At 46.1% G+C, this 17558-nt stretch overlaps 1 protein-coding gene across 1 annotated transcript in view; it reads left to right on the top strand.

Annotated features, from left to right (window-relative positions):
• Tex49 (testis expressed 49) overlaps window positions 1–17407 on the top strand; it is a 19645-nt gene extending 2238 nt beyond the window's left edge. The window contains exons 2-4 of the mRNA XM_028788252.1: window positions 12955–13077; window positions 16326–16470; window positions 17236–17407. Coding sequence (XP_028644085.1) covers window positions 12955–13077; window positions 16326–16470; window positions 17236–17284 — 317 coding nt within the window. The 3' untranslated portion in view covers window positions 17285–17407. The remainder of the gene's footprint in view (window positions 1–12954; window positions 13078–16325; window positions 16471–17235) is intronic.
• Window positions 17408–17558: the final 151 nt, after the last annotated feature.

Genomic DNA, 17558 nt, shown 5'->3' with positions numbered 1-17558 from the left:
AGAGAGAGAGAGAGAGAGAGAGAGAGAGAGAGAGAGAGAGAGAGAGAAATGAAGGGAGGGAGGAAAAAAAGGGGAGGGGGAGGCAGAGACAGGTGGATTTCTGAGTTCGAGGCCAGCCTGGTCTACAGAGTGAGTTCCAGGACAGCCAGGGCTACACAGAGAAACCCTGTCTCGAAAAAACAAAAAAAGAAAAAAAAAGAGAAAAGAAAAGAAAGGGGAGAGGGAGGAGAGGAAGGGGAATGAGACAGACAGATAGATGATGGGCATATAGACAGACATGATAACAAGCACACAGATGACTTTCCATGATCTAGAAATAGTGGTCACATTTATCTTTTCTATTGCACTGTTATTTGGGTCTTAAAGCTCCATGTGCTTAATCACTTAGTATTCCAGGTGGCACTATGAGGAGATGACTGGCCCTTTGGGGGTGACTAATAGAAGGTCTTAGGTCATTGCTGGTGCTCAAAGAGATTGTGGGATCCCTGTCTCTTCCTCTTCTGTTCCACTATGCCCCGCTACCATAATGTGTTGCCTCACCACAGAGACAATAAGTCATAGACCAGAACCTTCAAAACCGTGGGCCAAAATAAAACCTTTTCTCTTTATAAATTGAACGTCTTGGACATTTTATTCCAGAGGCAAAAAGTAAGTTAATACAATGTCCTAGAAGATGGTCACTAAACCAAACCTCAAGGGAAGAGAAAGTAGACTCAGTTTTTGCAGGGAAGACTATCGGAAGGCGCTGGAGCATCCTGAGTTGGCTATTCCAGTAGTTTCTAGTATCTGAGGAGGATGTATCCCAAAATCTCCAGTGCAAATCTGAAACTGAGCAGTGTCAAAGGCTACGCATGCTGCTTTTTCCTATACATACATAAACTTTACCTGCTATAAATTTTACTTTATAAGTTTGCACAGTAAGAAACTAATAATAATAACTAATAAACATGAACAATTATAGCAATATGCCATAATAAAAGTTACTTAAAACTTTTTCTGGGAGCCATGCAGTAGCTCAGTCAGTAAATCATTTGCCTTTAGAAGCATAAAGACCTGAAGTAAGAGCCCATTGTTTAACTAAACAAAGAAAGCCAAGGGTGGTGGCATGTTCTTAGGATTCCAGACTTGGGGAGTGGAGATAGTTGGACCTCTGGAGTTTGTTAGCCAGTCAGCTGGCCTAGTTAGCAAATTGCAGGCCAGTGAGGGACATGAACTCAAAAAAGGTAGGGTGGTGAGGTGCTGGAGAGATGGATCACCAGTTAAGATCCTTCTTGAAGACCTAGTTTCAATCCCCAGCACCTACAACTGTCTGGTAATCCCAGTGCCAGTAGATCCAACACCTTCTCCTGGCCTCCATAGCAACAAGGTACACATATGGTACACAAACACCATGCAGGCAAAACATATACTAAAGAGGCACCAGTAGGATGGCTCAGTGGGCAGGTGCACTTGCCGCTGTGCCAAAGACCCGAGTTCAATCCCTGGGTCCCACATGGTTGGGGGAGAAGAGAACTAACTCCTACAAGTTGTCCTCTGACCTCTGCACATTCTTCGTGGTGATCTTACACGTACACACACATACACACACACACACACTCACACACACCAATAACAATTTATTTTTTATTTTTTTATTTTTGGAGCTGGAGTATCAGTATGTAGCCCTAGCTGGCTTTGAGCTGACAAAGATCTATCAGCTTCTGCAGAGTGCTGGGATCAGATGCATGTGCCACCACATCCTGCTATAAAAAATAATAAATAAATAAAAATAAAATATAAACAAAAAAGTTTAAGTGGACAGTAACAGAGGGTCAATACTTGAGAAGTTGTACTTTGTTCTCCCTAAGCCTTTCTTCCTTCCTTTCTTCCTTTTTTTTCCCTCTTTCTTTCAGGGGTTTTTGCTTGAGATAGAATATTATATAGCCTAGACTGGCCTTGAACTTGCTATGTAGGTAAAACTGTTCTTGAACTGATTGATCCCCCTGCCTCCACCTCTTAAGTGCTGGGGTTACAGGTGTGTGCCCCATGCCCGACTTTCATTCTGGATTTTTTTTTTCTGTTTTGTTTGTTGGCTGTCCTGAACCTCACTCTGTAGACCAAAGGCTAGTCTCTAAACTCACAGAGATCCACCTGCCTCTGCCGCCTGAGACTGGGACTACAGGTGTGCACCATCATACCCTGTTCCTACTCCCAGTATTGTTAAAAGGTTCCGTGCACATGAAGCGAGTCCCCCGGGAAAGCCGGATCCCCTGGAAGTGAAGTTAACGATAACTGTGAACCACCTGCTCTGGGTGCAAGGAACTGAGCTCAGGCCCTTGGAAGAACAATGTAGAGTCTAACCTTTGTGCCGTCTTCAGCCCCTAACTCTGGACTTTTAATCTTCTCAGGCCATGACTGACCAAGAATAAATGAAACTTGAGTATGAAAGCACAGATGGGGGAACTAATGTATATTTTAATTTCCAAGACCATTTTCCTTCTCCTGATTTTCCCTTTTCTCCATGAATATTATACATTATTTGACGTTATCTTCTGTTTCCTGCCTTGGCTCTTCTTTCTCCGAGTCTTTCCCCCACCCTCGAACTTATTGAGGTCTGTGGTAGTTGTTGTTGTTTTAAGATTTATTTATTTATTTTATGTATATGAGTACACTGTCACTATCTTCAGACACACCAGGAGAGGGCATTGGATCCCATTACAGATGGTTGTGAGCCACCATGTGGTTGCTGGGAATTGAACTCAGGACCCCTGGAAGAGCAGTCAGTGCTCTTAACTACTCAGCCATCTCTCCAGCCCCCTTTTTTGATTCATTAATAAATCTTCAAATACTCTTTGGCTCTCCATGCTGCTTTAAGAAGGAACAGAAAAGAGGACATGGGGGCTCATGACTGAGTGAGGGAGGGGCATGGAGGGTGAGACAGGCTTTCACTGCCCTGACTGTCCTGGAACTCTGTGGACCAGGCTGGCCTCTAACTCCCAGGGCTCTGCCTGTCTCTGCCTCCCGAGTGCTGGGATAAAGGTGTGTGTGCCACCCACCACCCAGCTTCATGACTGTAATAACGTTCAGGGGCTAAAGCAAGGGGATCATCACGGATTCGATCTCAGGCTGGGTTACATGCTGGTTTTGAGTTCTGCTCCATCCCAGACCATAAATTGTCTTGGGGCTGGAGAGATGGCTCAGCACGAGGAGTACTGGCTGCTCTTGCAGAGAACCCAGGTTTGATTTCCAACACCCACATGGTGGTTCGCAACCACCATGGGTTTGCAATTCCAGTCCCAGGGTAATCAGACACCCTCTCACCCTCTCGACTCTCACCCTCTCGTGCCTCCACAAGCACAGGATACCTAGATATACATGCAGGCAAAACACTCATACACATAAAATAAGAATAAATAAAATCTTAAAAAAAAAAAAAAGCCGGGTAATAGTGGCGCACACCTTTAATCCCAGCACTTGGGAGGCAGAGGCAGGTGGATTTCTGAGTTCGAGGCCAGCCTGGTCTACAGAGTGAGTTCCAGGACAGCCAGGGATATACAGAGAAACCCTGTCTCAAAAAACCAAAAGGAAAAAAAAAAAAAAAAAAAAAACCTGTCTCGAAAAACCAAAAAAAAAAAGAAAGAAAGAAAGAAAGAAAAAAAAAAAGAAAAGAAAGACATCAGACATGGCGATGGCTCACATCTTTAATCCCAGCATTAGAGAGGCAGAGGCAGGCAGATCTCGGCGAGTTTGAGGCTATTCCGGTCTACATAATGAGTTCCAGGACAGCTAGGACTATGTAGAAAGACCCTGTTTCAAAAACAAAAAATGTCTTGTTTTAAGAAGACCAAAGTAGCCGGGCGGTGGTGGCGCACACCTTTAATCCCAGCACTTGAGAGGCAGAGGCAGGCGGGTTTCTGAGTTCGAGGCCAGCCTGGTCTACAGAGTGAGTTCCAGGACAGCCAGGGCTACACAGAGAAACCCTGTCTTGAAAAAACAAAAACAAACAAACAAACAAAAAACAAAACAAACCAACAAACAAAAACAAAAGAAGACCAAAGTAGGGGCAAGAGAGATGGCTCAGCAATTAAGAGCACAGACTGCTCTTCCAGAGGACCCAGGTTCAAATCCCAGCACCCACATGGCAGCTCACAATTGTCTGTAACTCCAGTTCCAAAGAATCCAACACCCTCACATAGACATGGACGCAGGCAAAATGCTACTGCACATAAAATAAAAATAAATAATTAAAAAAAGAAAACCGAGCCGGGCAGTGGTGGCGCACACCTTTAATCCCAGCACTTGGGAGGCAGAGGCAGGTGGATTTCTGAGTCCGACGCCAACCTGGTCTACAGAGTGAGTTCCAGAACAGCCAGGACTACACAGAGAAACCCTGTCTCGAAAAACCAAAAAAAAAAAAAAAAAAAAGAAAGAAAGAAAGATAGATAACCAAAATAATAGAATATTAACTATAATAATACTGTCAGACAAGAATAGAGTGTGGAGGTCAGAAGACAGTTTGTGGGAGTCAGTTCTACTCAGCTGCCATGTGGGACCCTAGCATTGAACTTAGCCCATCAGACTCACTGGCAAGCACAGGCTGGAAGAAGAAAGCTCTTCTAGAAGCCCTGTCCTATCTCTGGGGTCTCAGGGAAGAGCCCCGTGGTGCTGGAATGAAGAACGAGGAGGATAATTAAGAACCCTGCTTGGAGGATCTTTTGTTTTGTTTTGTTTTGTTTTGTTTTGTTTTGTTTTGTTTGTTTTTCGAGAGGAGGCTGGCCTCGAACTCAGAAATCCGCCTGCCTCTGCCTCCCAAGTGCTGGGATTAAAGGCGTGTGCCACAACTGCCCAGCTTTGCTTGGAGGATCTTGGCTCCTATTTAACTGCCATTTTCAGCCCTGTACACCATGCCAGTTCTCACTGGCTACTATTCAAGATTGTCAGCCCCTTCTATTCAGCTCACTGTTGCTGTGCCAGAAGCTCTGCAGGCAAAGCTCCTCTTCTTGCTGTCAGGCCTATTTTACACACTGCCTTCCACAGGGGCTCTTACTGCCAGAGTTTGGAGCATTTGGATGAATTAGCTCAGATCTAGATGGGCTCTCTACTGCAGAATCTGAGATTAAAAATAACATCCTGGCTGGGTGTGATGGCACACACCTTTACTCCAAGCATGTGGGAGGCAGAGACAGGTAGAGCTCTTTTGAGTTCAAGGCCAGCCTGATCTACAGAGTGAGTTCCAGACAGCCAGGGCTATACAGAGAAATCTTGTCTCAATAAATAAATAAATTAAATTAAATTAAATTAAATTAAATTAAATGCATATCCTGTGCTCTGTTAGATAGTTTCCACATTTTTATCTACTGTTTTTCACACACTGTTCCAAAATATCTCATCTGTTACATCCTTGACAGCTAATATAAATGTGATTGATAATAACAATATTTTATTTCATTTTATTTTATTGAGGCAGGATCTCAATAGCCCTGACATACCATGGCAACCCGGCTTGCCTGGTGCTCACAGGGATCTTCCTGCCTCTTCCACGTCCCAGTGTTAGGATTAAAGGTGTATGCCAAGAAGCCTGGTTATTTTAGCAGAATTGAGATAGAAAAGAAAGAAATTCTTAGGACCAATCTATCATTTAAAAAAAAAAACATTTGTTGGTGACATAATTTCCAAATTAAAAACTGTAAGACTAGTACAAGGAAGTTCTCCATCCCCTTTGCCCTAATTAGCTACATGTCACCACTCTGCCAGTCTTTGCTTTGTCTCTTACCCAGTTGTCTTTTTTACAGTTAGTTAAAAATAATTTCCCATGTTCTATCTCTTTACCCTAAACATTTGTTTGTCCTTCCTTCCTTCTTTCCTTTCCTTTCCTTTCCTTTCCTTCCTCCCTCCCTCCCTCCCTCTCTCCCTCCCCCTCCCTCTTTCTTTCTTTCTTTCTTTCTTTCTTTCTTTCTTTCTTTCTTTTTCTTTCTTTTTTCCTTCCTTTCTTTCCTTTTCCACTTTGAGACAAGGTCTCATTATGTATTTCTACCTGTCCTAGAACTAGCTATGTGAACCAGGCTGGCTCAGACTCACAGAGATCCTCCTGCCTCTGCTTCAGAACTGCTAGAATTAAAGGTGTGGGCCACTCTGCTTGTTTGCATTTCTTAAGAACAATCACCCACGGCACAGATACAGTTTAGCAAACCCGCTTGATCTAATTACCTGCAGTCCAATATTCCTGTTCTGCCGGTTGTCACATTAATGTCCCTACAGCAGAATGTTTCCTCAAGGGTCTAATTAAGAGCTGAGCTCTGCACTTAGTGGGCATGTCTCTTCTGTCTCCTTTAATGTGGCGTGGTTCTGCTGCCTCTACTTCATGGCACTGACAGTTTGCAGCAGGATCCTTAATTTGGGATTGTCCACTGTTTCTCATCATTAGATTCGGCCTAAGCATTGGGGATGGGGGTGATAAGTGACATCAGTGCTTCCAATTGTTCAGCGACTGATGCTAAGGACATAACGTCTCCATCATTCGCTCATTCTGCCCCATCGCGCAGGCTCACTCAGGCTCGCGGAGGCTCACTCAGGCTCGCGCAGGCTCACTCAGGCTCGCTCGGGCTCCTCGCGCCATCACCAAATGGGTGGGTACACTATTGTATATTGTTACTATTTTATTGTTAGTGCATTGTTTATTTTATTGTATTCCTATTGTACATGCTCTGTAGGTTAAACCTTATTACAGGGATGTACAGGAAAACCACGGTCCATATAGAGTACAGCCCTGACCATAGTCTAAGGCATTTACAGAGGGACTTAGCGCATGTTCCCTGCAGACGAAGGGGACAACGTACTTCCATCCAAGCAGCCTGACCCTTGTTCTGACCACGTGCACTCAGGCTTCAACCTGTTCTGCAGGCTCAGAGCAGCCACATTCTGATGTGTCCCTCCAGCCAGCCACACCGGCAACTCCACAAGTGAGCCTATTCATAGTCATCTTCCCAAACACTCTTACTACCATGGTATATTTTTAGCACAGTCTTTCTTTGAAAGATGATCTTTTTCCTTCTCCTAGTGGGTGTAAGTGTATTAAAACATTCAACTCAAAAAAACTCCCCCTGTTCCCTTATTACAATCTTAATGAAAACCTACTGAGGTGAGTCAACGCAGACAGATATCCCTCCAGTCCTGAATCCTTCCTTTCTTTTCCTTCTGATTAAAGAAAACAAAACCACAAGGCATGGAGAGATGGATCAGTAATTAAAAACACTGACTGCTGCCGGGTGGTGGTGGCGCACACCTTTAATCCCAGCACTTGGGAGGCAGAGGCAGGCGGATTTCTGAGTTTGAGGCCAGCCTGGTCTACAGAGTGAGTTCCAGGACAGCCAGAACTACACAGAGAAACCCTGTCTCGAAAAACAAAAAACAAAACAAAACAAAAACACTGACTGCTCTTCCTGAGGACCTGGGTTCAGTTCCCAGCACCTACATGGCAGCTCACAGTCATCTGTAACTCTAGTTCCAGGAAATTCTGATGTCGTCCTCCTGTCTTGATGGACACCGAATGCATGCGGTGTACATACACTCAGGCACACACATACACATAAAACAAAAATAAACCTCTTTTTAAAATATACACAGAGGAAGAGGATAGGGAGCTTTGATCCGTCCTCAACAGGCAGAGCCTCAGTTTCATGTGGTACCCAAGTTGTGTGGCCAGAAAGAGCTAACGCTACGCAAATTCAAAGTGCTTCTGGCCCCTCACCTGTAAATGGAGATGATGTCTACCTTTCTGTCATAGAGATTAAACACTATGAGCCAAGAGTGGTGACTCACGCTGAAATCCCAGCAATTGGGAGGCTGAAACAGGGCAACCCAAGCTAGGCAGTGAGTTATTTACATGTAGAATACAAATAAACTGGGAAATGGCTCAGTGTGTAAATCACTCAAGAGGAGAACTTGACAACCTGAGATTCAGTCCCAAGAGCACACATAAAAGTCTAGTACAGGGGTCCACACTCCTGTCACATCCTGTGGAAGAGATGGGAGAGTCTGGAAGAACAGGTCAGCAGGGCATATGCAGGGGTGAGCAACCAGAGAGACCGTCTGTAACAAGGTGTAAGGCAAGAGCTGACACCCAAGGTTGTCTTGTTGTCTTTTGATACATGGGGGGAGGGGAGAGGGAGAGGGAGAGGGAAAGAGAGGGGGGAGGAGGGAGAGGGAAAAAGAGAGACAGGGAGAGGGAGGGGGAGACAGAGAGAGAGACAGAGAGAGAGAGAGAGAGAGAGAGAGAGAGAGAGAGAGAGAGACAGAGACAGAGACAGAGACAGAGACAGAGACAGAGACAGAGAGACAGAGAGTCAATTCTATCTGCAATGTCTTCTGCTCAATCTTTGGCTTCTTGGTCCTCTGAGCCACCTGGCCAGTGACCCACTTGCTGGGAACCAAGAGATGCCCGCCTGTAAACTCCAGCAGAGGGCGCTGTAGTTCCAGCTTTTCAAACAGGAGCATGCGTGGCACAGTTCAGCCAACAGTGAACTTGGCCAGGGACCCTCTGCCTTTGTAATACATAGAACAACGGTATGGAACCGTATCCATACGTGCTTATCACCGTCACAGGCCATCGAGTTTCATCCATGAAACCAGACAGGGAGATGTCCATGCGCCTCACAGCCAGCAGTGAAGCCTCCAGTGTGGGCCCACTTCCGCACTTCTCCTACAGGGGCTCAGACTTTCCTCCTTGCTCTTCCCCATTGGGACTGGTCCAGCTCACTGGGAGAGCGACCTACCAAGTCCCTTTTCTGCTTCTGGTTTTGAGTTTCTGAAATACATCCTACATTCAGTAGAGCTCAGAGAGCATGCGCTCTCCCTCTGGATCAAGGCAAGGATATCATATCCCCTATCCAACTCAAATCTGTTCAGATGAGCAGTCATACTTCCGAATCCCCCTCCCCCATTCCCATCATCTGTGCACATCTCTAAGGAGACTGATGCTGTCAGTCCAAGTCCTCCGTCTCTCCTGAAGACCTCCCCCCACCCCCCGTGTAGCTATTTCAAGAAGCAGTTGTGTATGGTCAGGAAGAGTATCACCTGAGCCAAGCAATTCAGATTAAACTCATGTTTCTGCCACATGTAAGTTTTTGACCACAGGCAAATGTCTCCTTCTGTTTTAAAAAAAAAATGGCCCCTACTTTATAGAGGAAGGCACATGAATATTAGCTATCTTTATCTCTAGGAAATCCACTTTACCTAAGTAGTCTGGAGCCCTAAGTCGCTCTGCTGCTCATGCCCCATCTGCTTTCCTTACACTCGGAATGAGCAAGCACACCACTCAAGGAAGACACAAAGGCACAGAGCTGGCTGCACGTGGCAAACACACCCTGAGGACCTGGCTCCCTGGGCTTCTGCTTCTGTCCACTTCCTCCCAAAGCACAGATAATGACCCTGCATCAGGGAAGACAGTAAATACGGATGGCCCTCTGAACACACCTCAGCAAGTCATCTTCATATCCCCAGGCCAATACCATTTGGTATGTCCTCCTAAATAGGGATTGTTTTCAAGTTAAAAATACGTTTGTGTGTACCTCTGGTCCATGTGTGATAGTGTCTGCACATGTGTGTGTGAATGAGTAGGTCTGTGCTCACACAGAAGCCAGAGAAGGGCACCGGATGTCCTAGCGTTCTCTCCACGTTGATCCTTTGAGGCAAGGTCTCCTGAGGAACTCCGTGGTCCCACTGTTTGACTAGAATTGCAGCCAGCAAACATCAGCTATCCCCGCCCCCCTCTTCATTATCTCTCCTCCGTGTTGGAGTTACAGGCATGCACGCACGGGGCCACACCCAGCCTTCTTGTGTGTTTGAGGAGATGAACTCAGTTCCCAAGTTAACACAGCAAGCTAACAGTCATAACTGCTGGGCCAGCCAGCCAGCCCAGGAGTCACCGTGTTTTTACGTACAATACCATAACATTTTGTCTCATCCTGACCTCGTATGAATCTCTCTTTCTCTTTTTAAAATAGCTTGTGGATATTTTGTTTTAAAGATTTATTTATTTATTTAATGTATATGAGTACACTGTCACTGTCTTCAGACACACCAGAAGAGGGCATCAGATCCCATTACAGATGGTTGTGAGCTACCACATGGTTGCTGGGAATTGAACTCAGGACCTCTGGAAGAGCAGTCAGTGCTCTTGACAACTGAGCCATCTCTCCAGCCTCTGGTATGAATTTCTTGCTAAGTGGTATTACCATTTGTAAACCAGCAAGACCAAGACAATTGCAAGTACTGTGTATTGGATACTGTCGCCATTATGAACCCAAGAACCTAGAACCAACCCTTAACCTAGAAGTCAGACTTCAAGGAGTCACTAAGTCTGTGGATATCTAGATTCAAAGACCATTCCCTGCTTATAAGACAGCCTATAATACAGAAACTCTGTGTCATTAGGATGAGAACGAGATGCACCCAAGCACTCTCATATTGTCCAGGATATCTTCAAAGTACAGTCAAAACATTAAATGTAGTCTTAGGGCAACCCCCAACTAATGGCCCAATTCTAGAAGAAGCTAGTCACAGTCCATCCCATTTATGCCCCCACAAGGACCATTCAGGGAAGGGCATCAACTGGCTGTGTGAAGAACCTCTGTTGTACCACCTGCCAACAAGAGGTTGATTTGGCTACCCAGCACAGTGGAGTTCTGTCATTGTGTCCTTTGTAGAGAGCATTCCTCAGTAATCACAACATGTCTCTCACGCACCCTTCACCAGGGCACCTTCCAAACCCGGACAGTCTGGGGGAGCTCTAAGTTTCCAATGATATCTCCCAGTTTGACAAAAAAAAAAAAAAAAAAGAAAAGAAAAAATAAAAAACAAAACCAAAGGAACCCTAGGAGGGAGGTGTACGCTTGACTCAAGTGGCAGGCACCCAAGTGGGTGAGACTGCCATGCAGACTCCAGACGAAGCTCCCAGCCATGTGGGAAGCCCAGAGCCTGCTGCTTGGGTGCTTTGAAATAACAGAACATCATCTGGTTGTATCTTAAGAACAGTCTGACGCCTGGAGACCAGAAGGTGCTCTTGCTGTCACCTGTATTTAAAACCACAATTTACTCTCAGCCCAGCTTCCAACACCCACCAGAAATACACCTGCTGTTATTCCTCAATCCACAGCAATTTGTCCATGGACCTACTGCTACTTTTACCTTGCCTAAAGCTGAACAACCAGGCTCAAATGGTACCATTTCCAGAAATGAGCCCTCATTGCTGAAATCCACAATTAAGTACAGACCTTCCCCTGCCGCAGGCCAGGATCCCAGGACAGCTGTAGCCAAGCTATCAGGATCCCAGGACAGCACTCTCCCTAGCCGAGCTATCAGGACAGCCAACCCCTCTTTGATCTGCAGCCTCACAGAAGGGACTTCTCCCCGACCCCCTTGTTACGACACTGTTTAAACCATTCCTCACTCCAGTGGGATCCTCAGTCACCGGATGTTAAAGATTTCCTTTGGAGGACAAAATGGAGAGGCAAGGAGAGAGACGCCAAGAGTGAAGCCGAGCTAGGAAGAAGAGGCAAACAGTTCAGGGATTGGGAAAGAACGCCACAGAAGCAACATCACCTCACCCTCGAGGAGATGAGTCAGCCATCTTCAACAGTTTCCAGAGAGAAGGGTAAATACTGATCTCGTCCCTGACAAGCACTAATAAGAAGGGAAAAAAAAATCTGAGGGGATGGGTCAGAGGCACAGCTTCGGGAGAACAGAACAGAGACGCGGAGAAGACAAGACGAAGCACTAGGTCTTATTAGGAGTCTGGCTAGGGGAGAAGAGGCCAGGGGCCCGGCTTCTTTACAGCTTGGGTGACAAACTGTGTGGAATAGCCAAAAGCAATCTTGGAGCAACCCTAGACAACGCCCTTCTTTTCACCCCTGACCAAGCCACGCTGTCCTGCATTACCTCCACTTTGCCACAGGCTTCTGAGATGCCAGCAGACACTGCTGCACTGGACATTATGGTGGGCACTGCTGGCCCCAGAAACATGGTTCTTTGGGTTGCTGGGAGAAACGGGGAGTGGGGGGTGGTGAAGCTACTGCCGCCGCTGCCCATCACTACCAAAAGCTCTGTATGGACACAGCTTGCTTGCATCCTCATTTTTAACTCAAAATCAGACCATGCCTTAAATCTCCACACCGGGGAGGCAGAGGCAGGCAGATCTCTGTGAGTTCAAGGCCAGCCTGGTCTCCACAACAAGTTTCAACCCAACCAGAGCTACATAGTGAAGTATTGTCCCAAATAAACAAACAAACAAACAAACAAACAAAATCTAGACGTGTTAGCTATAAGACTAGCCTGTTTGCTTTGAGAGGCCTGGTGAAGGAGAGCTGACTTTTATGAGGCACAAAATCTGCTTTATAAGAGATAATTCCAAAACACGACCACCATGTACCCACCATGCAACCTTTCCAGGTCCTTCCCCCTGCTCCAACACTCGTCCTTTTCCACATCATCCAGTATTCCAGGTTCCAGTCAACAGAAAGCCCCCTCCCCTACCTCTTCTCTCTGCTTCTGAAGCAGCTCCCATCCTGCTGCCTGAAGCACATTCATAATCCTGCCCCGGCCCACGACTGCTCATCTTCCAGGACTTAGCAGCCCTGACTTCCCCTTTCAGACTATTTGATGTTCTATGCCAATGTCAGCCTGGGGAAAGTCTACCCCCATTTGCACCTGCACTGGTCCTAAATATCCAGCCTACCGAGTCCAGTGGGAAGCCATTCAAAACCTTGGAGTCAGAGAAGAGTGGTGAGGGCTTCTCGTGAACCCCGAGTTCTTCCTCCCTCCCCTCTATCACAGGCTTGATGATTTAACTACTGGGCTCCTGAGAGCAGAATGTCGGAGCTAGAGAAGACCCCTATGTACCTAGTCGGCACAGCGACCAGGAAAATAGAGAGTACAGTAGCCCCATTTGCCAAGTACTCAAAAAGAATCTTCTCATTTCAGACCAGAAGGATGCGGTGCCCACAAGGCTTCCCCCAATCACCTCAGAAGATGATAACTATTCTGTGCACCAGAACAGCCATGAGAGGTACCAGGAAGCTGTGCGGAAGGTGTGGTTAAAAACATGTAAGTACCTTGGAGTGGGAATCGAGGAATGAGTCTGAGCTCGTAGAGAGGGGCTAGGATGTCACAGGCTCCATGATGGGAGAGGGGGTGCTGCCCTGTTTTCCTAGGGCTCTCAGAACTGTGAGGATCACAGCACAAAGCTGAAACAAGAAAGAACGTATGTGGTGTTTTGTCATGCTGCTACACCGGCTGAGGACCGGGAGAGCCAGCACCAGCTCTGTAATTTGAACTGAGCCCAAACTCAAACAAGTTGGGTGACCTTGGTGAAGTTCCTTCAGCCGTTTAACCTCTCCCAACCACGTGAACGTTGGAGCTTGTTAGCTTCATCCAGAACAGCTTGTAGGACAGACTCTCAATGCATACAGTATGTCATAGGAATCTTCAAGGAATTGTGTTCTCTACAGAAAACTGTTCCTACCCAGGCAGTGGTGGTATGCACCTTTAATTCCAGCACTCGGGAGACAGGTAGATCCCCGAGTTCAAGGTCAGCCTGGTCTACAGAGTGAGTTCTAGGATAGCTAAGGCTACACAGAGAAACCCTGTCTCAAATTGAACAAACAAATGAAACAAATAAACAAGCAAAGAGAAAGGGAAGGGAATGGAGAGGAGGGGAGAGAGGAGGGGAGAGAGGAGGGGGGAAGGGAAGGGAGGAGGGGAGGGGAGAGGAGAGGGGGAGGGGAAGGGAGGGGAGGGGGAGCCATTTCTGGGGCTGGAGAGATGACTCAGTGGTTAAGAGTCCTTATAGCTGCTCTTTCACGGGACCTAGCACCCACACGACAGCTCACTGCCTGTAACACCAATCCCAGGGGATCTGACACCCTTTTCCTCCATAGACACCCGTAATGTGGTAAACATGACAGACACGCGCATGCATACACAAATAAAAAAAGAAAGAAGAAAACCGTTTCCTCCCACTCTGCTCCGCCCTCCCTCCCTTATGTCTCCCTCCTTTAGTAAACTCCAACTCTGCTTTATCAAAAAAGGCCAGCCCCTAACAGCTCACAATCCGGTTTCCATTTGTATGATATCCTTACAATGACAAAAGTACAGAAGCAAACAGATCAGTGTACCAGAATTTACAGACTGCAACCCTGGATGACAGCTTGGAATCGTCTTGCATGTTAATGTCCGAACGTGAAGGTATACTGTAAAATGTCACCACTGTACTGTAAAATGTCACCACCGAGGGTCAGGGAATCTCCCAGTAGTATTTCCTATAACTCTGTGACTCTGTAACTATTTTAAATGAGAGTTGATTTTTTTCCCCCTAGAACTGGGAGGGTTGAACCCAAGGACTTTCAGTGTATTTCACTTCACCACAGGGCTATACCATCAGCCATATATATAATTTTTAATAGACTTATTGCATGTGAGTATATTGTCCCAGTCTTCAGACACACCAGAAGAAGGCATTGGATCCCATTACAGATGGTTGTGAGCCACCGTGTGGTTGCTGGGAATTGACCTCAGGACCTCTGGAAGAGCAGTCAGTGCTCTTAACCTCTGAGCCATCTCTCCAGCCCCACCTTCTTTTATATTTTTATTTTCAGAAGGACTTTCACTACATTGCTCAGGCTTAAACTTACAGTCTGCCTGCTTCAGCCTTCCAAGTAACTGAGATTACAGGCTTTCACCACAGGTCAGGCCAAAACTAAACTAAAAACTTTTAGATATCAAAACAGATAAATATAAGAAAAGGGGTATTTATTTCTAACAGAAAAAAATTAAAACTTATTAATTAATAGGAAGACAGCTAGGTAAAAATATAACATTTAGTCAAAGGATTAAGGATTTTAAAAAATTCTCAAGATTACAGAGAAAACCAGAAAATATTAGACCATAATTTGATCTTTAAAATATGAAATTTTGCTGGGCTGTGGTGGCACACGCCTTTAATCCCAGCACTTGGGAGGCAGAGGCAGGCGGATTTCTGAGTTTGAGGCCAGCCTGGTATACAGAGTGAGTTCCAGGACAGACAGGGCTACACAGAGAAACCCTGTCTCGAAAAACCAAAATAAAATAAAATAAAATATGAAATTTTGCAAGTCACAGTGGCCTACCCTTTAATCCCAGCACTTGGGAGGCAGACCAGGCAGATCCCTGTGAGTTTGAGGCCAACTTAGTCTACATAGTAAGTTCTAGGATAGCCAGGGACATGTAGAGAGACCCTATCTCAAAATCCAACAATTAATTAATTAACAACATTAGATTATTAAAAACAAAGCAATAGAGGAAGGCAGTCAACATTAACCTCTGGCCCCCCACACACACACAGGAATGGCACACACGCACACTCATGTGCACACACCACACACACAGTCACACATGGAGACAGCTTAGTCGGTAAGGTGTTTACATTGCAAGCAGGAGGACCCGAGTTTGATCCCTGGGCATGGAAGTACACACTCATGACTCTAGAACTGCAGAGGGGACAGGCGTATCTCTGACACTGGTTGGCTACGCAGCCAACCTGGTCTAATCATGGAGCCCAGGTCCTAGTGATAGACTTTTCTAGATGGCTCCTTGGGAACCTTTGGCTTCCATGTATACCTGAATACACATATACCTGTACATAGGTCCACCTGCACACACACAAACACCTTATATAATATTTTGAGCAACAGGTACTCGATAGCATCTGCACATGGTTGCTCAAAGTGGGTGATGTCATGTTTTCCTTTCAGGGAACTCTCTAGAATAAGCAGATTAGGCGTTACTTCAGACAGAAGGGAAACAGTGAGTGAGGGTGAATAAGAAAAGATATTGAGGGAGAAGATGCCCCTAGCCTACAGAGACTTGATGTGCTGGGGTTGGGGGGGGGGTCCCACTCACTCAGAGAAGAAAGTGAGGAGAGATAGGGGAAGGATTGTGGGGGGAGGTGACTGGGAGGAGGGCTGTCACAGGAATGTAAAGTTAATAGGTAAAAAAAATAATAATTAAAAATACAAAAAAAAAAAGATATTGACTCAGTAGACTCCATTTTGTACACTTCCCAAGTGGGTTTCCACCGATTTTCCCACAAGTCTTAGAGATGGGTTTACTTAGTAACAGGAAAACCCAAGACTAAACCATCTGATCATGAAGGGTGTGAGATGCTGGAATCCAGAAGTGAGGTAGGGTGTGGTGACCACATACCCAGGATTCCCTCCGCACCTGGTCACAGCAACTTCCTGGACTTTTTATCCTGAGACAGGAAAACAAGGGACTCTGGAGGAAATGAACGCCTGTCTTTCTTCTAAACCATCCAGTCCCCAATCAGGTCTTCAGAGTCCCAGTGACCGACGCTCAGAACTTCAGCTTCTGGAGGTCCAACGTCCCGGGCGTGCGTCCAGAGAAAGCCATTCCATGGATCAAGACTCCACACCATTGTCTCATTAAAAGCCCAATGACCAGGTGATGTCTCGGCATCAGGTGATGCTGAGGAGGGTCAGGGTGACAGAAGTTCTCTCTCCACGCTGAAACCTGTAGTATGGTTCAGCTTCATTTAAGTGACCAGCACCTTTAGTCCCAGTACTCAGGAGGCAAAAGCAAGTGGATCTCTGTAGTCTGTGAGTTCAAAGCTAGCCTGGATTACAGAGTTCCAGAACAGAGCTCAAAAATGGAGGTTTGTTGGGGGGGGGTTAGGGGGGGAAGGGGGGGGAGTGTCAGAGTATAGAAGAGGTTTGAGTCTTATCAGGGAAAGTAGGTCTCAGGCCCAGGCCTCTACATGGTGTAGTTGGGTCTGTCTGTTTTGCTTTATGGGTGACACTTTGAAAAGGCACAGAGGGCTGGTGAGATGGCTCAGTGGTTAAGAGCATTGACTGCTCTTCCAGAGGTCATGAGTTCAAATCCCAGCAACCACATGGTGGCTCACAACCATCTGTAATGGTATCTGATGCCCTCTTGTGGGTTGTCTGAAGACAGCTACAGTGTACTTACATATAATAAGTAAATAAAAATTAAAAAAAAAAAAAAGAAAGAAAAGGCACAGAACCAATGTCTCCAGCATTCCTGTGGGATCCTGAGGGTGTTTCCATGCCAACCAGCATCCATTAACAGTAGTCCCAGTCTATCATGCCTGCCCATGTGCCCAGAAGCAGTCACAAAGAGTGATTTTAAGGTGTCCCTTTCCCTTTATCCTGGAGTGGCTCGATCTGAGACAGTTTCTCTTGTTTTCAGATATGTGGATCATTCTCGTCTCAACGACAAAACCTTCAGTCTATACTGAGGAGGGCGCGCATGCAGGACAATTGAAAACCGGAAGAGAGCACATGGAGGGGTGAAGATGGCCTCGGGAGAGGAGAAGTGGGAGGAGGGGAAGAGTGCAGAATAAACAAACTGAACTAGAAGGTACTTTTGCATACTGGGTGTGAGAGGCAGGGGACTTATTCCAAGGCCATGACTCCCGTGTGAGAGTTCAGATGAGGCTAGATCTTGGTGTGAGAGATGCAAAGGGCTGTAAGGGCAACCACAGAGGTCTAGACCTAATGCGTGACAGGGGT

This window comes from Grammomys surdaster, unplaced genomic scaffold, assembly GCF_004785775.1.
Source record: "Grammomys surdaster isolate TR1022 unplaced genomic scaffold, NIH_TR_1.0 125742, whole genome shotgun sequence".
NCBI lineage: Eukaryota > Metazoa > Chordata > Mammalia > Rodentia > Muridae > Grammomys > Grammomys surdaster.
The sequence above is the reverse complement of the archived record's forward strand: the minus strand, read 5'-3'. Positions and strand labels throughout refer to the sequence as shown.